Source organism: Cavia porcellus, unplaced genomic scaffold, assembly GCF_034190915.1.
Source record: "Cavia porcellus strain 051 isolate PalLab524CR breed Dunkin Hartley unplaced genomic scaffold, mCavPor4.1 scaffold_1, whole genome shotgun sequence".
NCBI classification, from domain to species: Eukaryota; Metazoa; Chordata; class Mammalia; order Rodentia; family Caviidae; genus Cavia; species Cavia porcellus.
The window spans coordinates 212,417,899-212,428,551 of NW_026947484.1; the positions used below are offsets into that span (position 1 = coordinate 212,417,899).

General features: G+C 35.0%; 1 protein-coding gene across 3 annotated transcripts in view; it reads left to right on the forward strand.

Moving 5' to 3' along the window:
- Pigf (phosphatidylinositol glycan anchor biosynthesis class F) overlaps window positions 1–10,653 on the forward strand; it is a 31,077-nt gene that overhangs the window by 16,243 nt on the left and 4,181 nt on the right. For 2 of the 3 annotated variants that reach the window (XM_003473067.5, XM_013155780.3), the window contains exon 5: window positions 3,704–3,812. In XM_003473067.5, the coding sequence (XP_003473115.1) occupies window positions 3,704–3,812 (109 nt within the window). Of the gene's footprint in view, window positions 1–3,703; window positions 3,817–10,653 lie in introns of all 3 variants that reach the window. The other variant, XM_063229085.1, reaches the window with a different exon arrangement.

Below are 10,653 nucleotides of genomic sequence, written 5' to 3' on the forward strand. Positions count from 1 at the left end.
AGCTTTAGTTCAAAGTAATACTATTTCCAGTTAAAAGTAAGGAACACAAAATTCCTATGAAGTTTGAGTAGAAAGTCTTTAAATAGAAAAATTCGAGAATCAAAGGAACTTGAATGATAGATTAAGAGGCCCATATATTTCCCACATAACTGATGAAAAGCCACTTCAAGACACAATTTTGTGAAGTGTTGCCAGGACCAGCGGTGATTATAAATACTTCCAGAGGGGAGGAGAAACATGTTAACCTACAGAGGATGGGGCACAAGAATGGCACTGAAACCTTTAAAATCTGAGGCAAAATTATTTGCATCAATTAATGTTTTCAGACTTAAAATACCTGTAAAAAATCTGTTTTCCATGTACGTTTTCCTAGGAATCTGTTGAATAAAAGGAGAGGCGAGAAGTGGAGGGGAAGGAAAGAGGGCCAGAGATGGAACCAGGGAGTTCACCAAATGAGGGTGTAGGGACCTCCCCAGCGGCAGTAAGCAGTTCAGGTTGGGGAGCTGAGGTACCTCAGAGAGGAGAGCAAAAACAGGCATCTGGAGGTCCTGCTGAGATTCTTTGGGATATTTGAAGTAACTTAGTGGTAGCTACATAAATAACCAGAGTGGGAGGAAAAAGCTGTTTTAATATCCAAGAACAATTAAAATCATATTTACTAAGAGAAAAGACACGTAACTTGTGGTTTACTATGTGTTTCCCTATAATTAGCTTTCCCTAATTATAATATTGAGCCAAAAGGTGGTGATGTTACCAGAAAGGGAAGGACAAACAGGGAGAAGGCTGTTTGTGGAGGCAGGGTGCCTGTGAAGAAAAGGTGCTAAATCTTCTGTAGTAAAAAGCAGAAAATAAGGAGATGTTGAAAATCACCCATACGTTAGTTAGTATGTTTTATGCAGTTGAGATAAAAAGAACAGCAGAAAGAGTTGTGCTAGGTGCACAGGCAGGAGCTGGGGGATTTGATACATGTAGAATTTTTATTTTAAGCCAGCTACGGTGACCCGTGCATGCCTGTAACCTAGCACTTGGGAGAGTGAGGCAGGGGGGTTATGAGTTTTAGACCACCTTGAGCTACATACCAAGACCCTGTCTCAAGAAAAAAAAAATCCTTTTTTTTAATTTTAAGAAGTCAGGCTATAGAGTTTTCCTATATTTTAAACTAGGCCTTAATTCCATTTATTTCTTTGTTTATTATATGTAAGGTCATAAGCACTTTTGGATGCATCAGATAATCAAAACAGAGGGCAACCTCTTAAATGTTTGCACTTTTCATTTTAATAGACATAAGCTGGCCACAAGAACACTAAAACTGGAAAAAAAAATGAAAACATGTATGATGTGCCTTAGTCTCACGGACTTGGGGCCCAGAGGTCAGATAAGATATATATGTAAATCTTAGAAAAAGCTCTGATCACATAGCTGCCTTTTAAAACCTCTAGTGATTCATTTAATATGACATTTAAAACTTTTCTTATATCCTAAACCTAAATCTACCACGCTGAGAAACCGTTGCACATCCACAAAGATAATAAAAGATAATAACAAATGTTAGAAGGATATGGAAAAATTGGAGGTCTCATACACTACTGATGGGAATGTAAAATAGGTTAGCTGCTTTAGAACATGTTCTATAGTTCCTTAAAGATTAAGCATTACCAGATGACCCAGCCATTCCACTGCTTGATATAATCCCGGTAAAAATGAAAACACATGTCTATGTGAAAGCTCGCACATGAAGGTTCACAGCAGCCTTATTTATGTTAAGTTAAAGAAACCAGGCACAAAATACCATGTGTTGTACAGTTCCATTTATATGACATGTCCAGAATAGGTAAATCCATAAAGACAGAAAGTAGCTTAGTGGTTAGAGCTGGGGTCAGGGAAGAGAAATAGAAGATGACCGTTAATGGATAAGACATTTCTTTTTGGAGTGATAAAAATGTTCTAAAACTGACTAGGGTGATCATACAACTAGGTGAATATACTAAAAACACTGAGTTATATATTAAGTGAGTGAATAGTATGACTTGAAAAGGATTTTCTAGAATAATTTTTTATTCAATGAAACTGTTACTTCTAAAAAGTTCTTAATGCTAACCTGCTCTCAGCCTTATTTCCTATTCTTCTCCTTGGCAACTAGTATTACTTATGCCTCTGTCTGCAGTGCAGTCTTTTTTCCAGTATGAGGTCCAATGCTACTTATCTTTCAAATCTATCTAAACTCTCCTCTTGTACTAAAGCAGGATGTAATTGCCCAGCAGAACACAAGGCTACTCCCAAGCTCTCCCATAATTTATGCCTTCTGTATTCAATATTGTGTGTTGGCTCGTCAACATTTGTCAGCTGTAGTCAAAAACTGTCATTATTTGTCAACATAGTAGAAAATTACTCTAGAAAGTGGTGGCAAACCTGTGACCTGCATTACGCAGTGGACTGTTTGTATCATTGAAAGTTCTAAAAGATTTATCATCATTGCCTTAGAGAATCCTTAAAAGTTGCCTGAACAATACTGTTCTCTTTTTCCATTTAATTTGGCTAGATGTTTTCTCCCTGCATTATTGAAACAGGCTTCTGTTTTGCTAAATTCTAGTTGAAGAAACAGACTAGCATTTATATGCATTTTATAAAACAAAAAATAATAAAGCCCAGAAACTAATACAGTTTTGAGTATACAGTATCGTGATTGACCTTGCCCTCCAGTCAGCCCCAGTTCTCAACAGAAACAAGCTAAGACTGTTATTACCTTATGTAAGTAAGGCTGTGAGATGAGAGGTGATAGGTTTGGCTTATGAAATAATTTTCATTATTTGAGATTTGTCTAATTCAGCATACACTTTAGGTGTAATAATTGAGCAATTTGTCCATTTTGCTGGAAGATTCCCCCTGCCCTGTTAACATCATAATGGAGTTACTGTTCATTTGTAAGTGGTTCAGTAGTAGGACCCCATTCATTGTATTGTGGTAGGCCTTTACTGTAAACCAGACACATGTCCCACAGGACTAAGTATTCATACCGTGAAGCTGAAGCCAAGAATCTGCTAAGAGCAGGGCAGAATTATGACTTTCTGCCTTTTCATTTAAAATGTGTACTTAGTAAATAGTAATGGCAGGGACAGTCACTGAATCTTTTGAAATATTTTGTTCTTGTTTTCTGTCACTTCTTTGCCAAATAAATAATTTATTTAAATGAAATGTGCCATAAAGGAGACTAGTTGAATAAATGATGTCCCATCATACAGTGGTATACTATTATAGCTGTTAACAAAGAAAGGCTATGTATACATATACATGTATATGTAAATATATAAGATATAAATATATATGTATAAAATGTGCCCATAACCTCCAAAATAAAATTGTATGTATATTTGTACATGTCTAAAATATTTCTGGAAGGAATGTGATAGCTTGGAAATAAGTTTCTTTCTGGGGAAAGGAACCAGAAGTTGGTATTAGGAAAGGAGGAAGATTTAAATGTCACTGCAAATACTCTTTTGTGTGTTTGATTCTTATTATGTGCATATATTAGTTTTTCATTGCAAATACATTTATATTTTCTTCATGGTATGTATCTAAATGTTGACTTGATGTTAATTTTAAATGAGTAGAAAACTCGCATAGTGTTAATTTGTGCTACTGCGCGTTTGATTTTCCAGCAGTTAACATACAAACTACCAGTGATTTGTATATTTCTGTTTTACAGAGTTACATCCATTTGGGAGAACAGTCTCCAAATCACCACAATTTCTAGCTTTTTAGGAGCATGGCTTGGAGCGTTTCCTATTCCATTAGATTGGGAAAGACCATGGCAGGTTGGTTTCAACTATTTAAAGCAATAAAATACCTGTTGAGACATTGTGGTAAGGCCTGTGATGCAAACTAAGACATCTATATCTATATTGATACAATATCGATACGATATATGTAGTTTTGCTGTTCAATTTAGAAAGAGTACCAATTCCATCAGTGTAAGCTAGGTGGCTTATTTTGGGGGCTGTCCAGGTGACTTGGACATCCAGGTTGGCCTGCATTTTCCTCCAGCAGTATTTTTTCTACATGTATGAGTGAATAAACAGACTTAATTTGTGAATACATGTGGGAATTTTTCTTAACTTTTAGGTTGGAAGTTACAGAAGTTTTCTGTTTTTAACTTTTATATTCACTGTCCTCTAGTTTTAGATTTATTTTTTCTTAATATGGTGTGTGACAGATTGAATATTGACCTTGAAATATGTTTAGAAAATATACCAAGTAATTTTAAAAATAAATATAGTATCAGAAAAAGCTCACAAATGGATTTTTCATTTCCTGTTACATTGGGATAAAACCAATATGGTAGGTAAAGCACTGTCAGATGAGTGGTTTGTGTGTGTGTATGTGTGTGTTTTGTGTTTTTTGTTTGTTTTGTTTTCATCATTTAACAGAGGAAATCAACACTTAAAAGACAAGTAACTTTGTTAAGGTCACTAAGCTACTAGATGATGGATATATCTTTATTTTTTAAAAATGACTTTGGAGTATACTATTGTAGATTATTCTGTCATTTAATACATTGATAATGATCATTGGTAGTATTTTGCTATAATAAAAACACTGCATGTTTGAATTCATAGCTTCATGAATTTTTCTAATTATTTTCCAAGGGTATTCTCTCCCAAACAGAATTATAGTATTAAAAATTAAATGTAGAGTTTTCTAAGCTAATGACCAACTTTTTAAAACTGTGATATTTACTGATAGAATTAGTATATAATTAACAATTTTATGTAATACTCACCTGCTCGTCTCTTGGGTGTTTTTAATAAGCTATATCTATTATGTGGCTTTTTTCTTTCACTTTTTATTTTTAGCAAAGGTTTTAAGTTTTTGTTATTTTTAAAATTCTTCACAGAACAAGAAATCAATGTGGCTTATGATGCTAATAGACTCTGCCATGGAGGCAATAAAAAAAATAAGAGGACATGGCATTTCTTAAAAATGGAGGCTTTGTTAGAGAAAAGTTACACAAGAAAATAGTACTGGTGTATACTTTGTTATCTAAAATACCACACATATTAAAAAGAAACTTTAGTTCTCTAACCTTTGTAGCCTAATACAGGTTTGGTATGTTTATGGTAAAGCAAGCTTTTCTGGATTGTGATTTGTTTTGTTTCTAGTCAGAGAAATAGGAGCACCTGGCTAGTTATACTTGCTTTAAAAGCACATGCACACACAGAAGTGCAAGAAAAAACTTACATGTTTTAACTAATTTTTCTGTACTTTGAATTCAAATATGACTTCCTATGAAGTTTCTGAGCCCAAGATTATAGTGATACGAGTTTATGAGAAAGTTCAAGCATATTTATATTCTTAAAATCATTTCCTAACAAAGGGACTGGAAGGGCCCATTGAAAATGTATAATCTCTGTGAAAAAGTTTTTTTTCACTTAACATGAATTTTAACTGCTTTTAAGTAATGATGAAAAGATACGAGGCATCTTTCTAGGTGGAGGAAGCCTTCACTTTCTAGAAGGTAGCAAGGGGATTTGGTTAAAGAGAATCTTGTGGAGTGACTATGAGTACATCTTTGGTTTGTTTCATCTAATATTTGAAATTCATCCTGCCTTCTCTGGACTGCAGAAAACCTTTGTGCATTATAATTGGGTTCTTTACCAACTGTAACTAGTAGCTAATTGTAAGTATCTGTTACTACTGTATACAAAGCATTTACTCTTGTAAGTATAACACTTGAAGTCACCTAGGACCAACATTGTTTCATAACAATAAAACTTAGCTTCAGATTCTGACTCAGATTCACATTTAATATACCTTAAGCATTTTGTAAGACTGAGTTTTTCATCTGGAAAATGTCTTAAATGTTTATCAAAACTGGGCTGGAATTCCATGTTATAAAAACTTGTGAGGGGGGTTAAGAAGTGTTGGTTATTTTGAGCTAAGGAAATTGACCATGAGGTTTTTTATTTTATTTAATTAGGGGTTTTTTTTTTTTGGCTTTTTTGGGGGGGGGTAGGGAGGGGAGGCAGGATCTTGCTGTGTAGTTCAGAGGGACCTCCAACTCGTAGCTAGCCTCCTGCCTCAGCCTCCCAGTGCTGAGATTACAGGTGTGCACCACCATGTCCAGCGAGCCATGAGGTTTTTAAACCTGTGTGTTTTATTAATAGGCAGACAGTTAACATGATGATTATGAATTCTGGCATCAGATTACTTGAGTTTAAATCTTGACTCTGCCACTTGCTAAAGGATTAAATGCTAAAATCCTTTTAAAATACTTAGTACCTGATACACAATTACTGCTTAATTAATGCTATAAGCATTTATGACCTATAAAAATAGTTTAATGACTATACTTCTGCATTCAAAACAAAGAAAACTCTATCTACTTGAGTCCTCATGTGGTAGGGGCTGTGTTGTCGCAGTTCATCATCTTATTCTCCCCAGCAGTCCTTCCTTTGGTAGAATGGTGTATTAGTGTATCTTCCTGTTTCTGTAGTATTTTATTGAACCAATTTAGGGTATTTGGATTTCACATAATTTTCAGTTCTGTCAGAGATTGCAGGCGGCATTTGAAAGAACGTGGCAACATGTGTAGATCTCTCTGTGTACCAGGCCTGGGGTTGGCACTGTCACAAAAGCAATTTAATCCTGACAGCTATAATGCAGCGTTGGTTTTTGACCTCGTTTTTACACACTAGAACAGTGATGGTGAGCCTTTTAGTTTTCAGTGATACAAATAGCCCGCTGTGGCATGCATGCCATAGAAAGTCCAAGCATGGAGGAAAGGACTGTACATCTTGCTCAACATTGGCTGGCTGGTAAGAAAGAGATTCAGGATTCAACAAGAGCCCACTACTCCATGATTCCCTTCACTGCTGGCCCCCCAATGGTCATAACCTAGATCTCTTTGGAGTAGCTTGGGCAAAGATGATTTATGTCCCCACCTTGTCACCTCTAAATGCTGCAGCCACTCCAATGATACCTGTATTTGATACCATAATTTTTTATGTCATGATTTAATACATTTGTAGGAGAATATTTAAGGCTGATAAGTAATGCTTTTGTGCTTGAAAAGTCTGCATGCACCTTTGAACTCTGTAGACTTTAATGCTGGTATCTCTGAAAGCAAGTGAACATGACCAGGTCTCTCCTGGGGCAGTTTTTGGTTGTTTTTTTTTTTTTTTTTTTTTAATAATTTAAAAAGCAAAATGTATTTTAAGCAATTGAATAGGTTTTGAACTTTAGGTGCTTGAGATGATCTTTGACACTATTTTAAAATATTTGTATTTATGTCCATAAGACACCAGATAAATGAGGCATTGTTGTATTTAATAACCTTTTTCCTTCCAATTTTACCAGAATTAAACTTTCATATTTGTGAAACATATATTCCCTTTCTGAAGTTACAGATACCACAGATAAATTTTTCATAAATTGAAGCTAGAGATCATAGGATTATAACTAACTGAATCGCTGCAAAATGCTGGAGGGAAGGATAAAAGTGAGATTTTAGATTTGATTGGAGAGTTGCATGTTTTTAGGTTAATTGGTAGTTCTCTTGCCAAAGGGATTATACTGTTTGAGACCAAAGTAAAACATTAATTAGTATGTGATTTATATGTCTCAAACACAGGGAAAAAACATTGTTAACTGACAGAAGATGGCTTGGGATTTAAACAGTATGTTCGTTGTAGGGTAGTTGTGTTGATAGCTTTGTCAGCTCTGTTAGGACTTTCATGGGAGTGAGAATGCTTTGTTCGGGTTAACTCATTTACATGACTAGGACAGGACCACTTAGTGTCACATGGAAAAAAATTCCAGACCAGTGATCTCACACCACTCCACAAATATCTTCTGTTGTTCTTAGTCATAGGAGAGTGCTCAGAATATACACTGGTCAGTGTGGATTCACAAGGACAGCAGCTTTGTCTGTATCTGTATTTCTGCCTCAGGCAATAGTATTTGTTTTAGGAATATCTAGAAAAACTCATCATTGCTCAAGACCAACTTCAGAGGAAAATGTAAATGACCACTAAAGCCCTTGGAAGGTCAGCTGGCTTTGAAAGACAAATTCTGCTATTCCTGCAAAAGCAAATTCGTGGTAAACATAATATAGCATATATATTAAAAAGTAGCTTGTGAGAGATTTAGAACTAGCTGCCTCTGTTTTATTTTCCTTTGTCAGAAAAGAAAACCTGTAACCCAGTGATTGGGAGTCATTAAATGTTTCTAGGTGTTCTCAGGTCAGTTTCTCCATGTGATTTGTGATGGCATATACTCACCCCCTTATAATTCTATTGGAATACACGTTTTTAAGGATTTATCTGCAACTGATCTAAAACTGAATAATTTAATCTTAGCTTACACTTTAACTTCTTGATTTATAAACTGGGCATGGTGGTGCATGCCTATAATTCTAGCATTCAGAGGCTGAGGCAGGAAGACCCCTGTGAGTTTGAGGCCAGCCTGGGCTACATAAGGAGACCGTCTCTAAAAAATAAATAAATATAAATAAACTGAACTTCTTGATTTATAGTAGGGGATCAATAGTTTTGAATGAGACTTTCAAAGATAGCATGACAGGACAGAGTAGCATGTGGACCTGTTGGCCCAGCTACTTGGGAGGCTAAGACAAGAGGATCTCTTGAATCCAGGAATTCAAGTCAAGGCCACATAGTGAGACCCAGTCTCACTAAAAACTAAAACAAAATTAATCCAAATACCTACCAGTGATTGGTTTAAAACTCGTATCTATACTGAATCTTGCTTCTTAAAATTTATGAAAAACTAACAGTCAGGAGCAGGTAGTCATTCTTCTATTTCTGAAAGGAAACTACAGATAATGTGGTGGCAGTATATTGTGTACCTCCTGAGAATTTTCTTTTGTAAGCTGTATACTCTGCAGACAGCATATATTAAAGATGATTGTCTTACTGGGGTAAGGGTACAGTTCCTACTATACAGTACAACAATACTTATCAACTATTTTATTTCTTCTAAACCATTGGTTCTGTTTACTACCTAGCAATGTCAGTTACCTAAGAAATCATTAGTATTCATGTGAGTTTTTTAAGCTAAAATATATAATATACACAATACTGATACATGGTTCTCAAAGTTTTCATGTCAAATTTTGAAATATTCCTTCACCTAATGTAACTATATTTTTAAGTATAATTGGTACTGTTATCTCTGCTTTGCAGATTAGGAAACTGAGGCTCAGATATTAAGTGATCTGGCCAAGATCATATGGCTGCACTGGCCCTGAAACTCTGATCATTTTTCACACTCTTGCTCAAGCTGTTTCCAAGAAAAACTTCTAAATACAACATGTTATTTAAGAAAACAGCTAATATTTTTGTGTACTTTTAAACTTTTTGAACATTCTAAACTATTTTGAAAAAATTACCATCTAATTTCAAATAAATGATCATCATTATAGAAAGCCTGCAGCAGCTTGTCAGTAGGTAATGACGTATCAAGGCAGCTTTTGTTTAATGACATTATAAATTTTAGAATCTATTTTTATTATATATATTCATATATATACTATATTTTAAAAGACCCTCTAGAATAACATAACTCAGCTATTTACTCCTAAATTATGTTTACTCCTAAATTTAGCTGTTTACTCCTAAATTATGTAATTACAAACAAGTACCATCTATATATAAAGACTTATCCTTAAAATTTGGAGACCTAAAAGGTAAAAGGTCACTATGAATAAAAATACTTGTTATGGTAGAGAGGTACAGAGGTATAAGGATTCTTAACCAGGAGTCCGTAGATGGGCTTCACAGGTCTGTGAACCCTTAAAATTACATGTAGGTAATACCTGAGAATCATGTTTGGCCAGAAGAAAACATGAATTTGGTTAGATGTGCCTCCTAAAAATATTTTTAAAGAACTTTCAGGAGCAGAAGAGTTTGCATATTTAGAGAATGCTGCTCTGGGTTGTAATGGCAGCTTATTTGGACTAGGGACCAAAGAATTATGATCTGTAAAGAGTTCAAGTGCACTGGTCCTGTGTGCCGTGTGCCAGATATCATTATATGCATGGTAAAAGAATGCATGGTACATGCCTTCATCATTACAGCACTTAAGTTCTCATTTTGCAGGTAAGGAAACCACGGCACAGAAAGGTTAGCTGACTTGCCCAGGGTCACATACTTAGTAACCAGCAGTACCAAGTCCCAAAGCCAATCTCTAGTATCAAAATTGGTGTTCCTTATCACTGGTCTGTACTACTGAGAACATGCTTTGAGAAAATTAAACACCTCCTCGCTTGGCAGTATGCTTTCCTTTCCTAGAATGTAAGCAGAGTTCAGTTCTGCAGCAGAACCTGATGAGGAAGAAAGTGTGTGGTTTCAGGTGGGAACCTGTATAATTTTGAAATGTTTTTCACCCAGCAATAATGATTTATGTAACAGAGAAAACATACAAAGTTTATGTATTAGGTTCTTTAATTTATAAAGATAAAATTGTTTTATTTCTGAGAGAAAAAAAGTACTTAGTGTGATATGATGTACCCAGATACCATTTTATGAAATGGAAAACTTTTATCACTGCTATTTTAAGAGAAAATCAATCATCTTTTGATTTAAGGGATAAAAAAATACATAAAAAAGATCACGTAATTTAAAGAAAGGATAATAATGG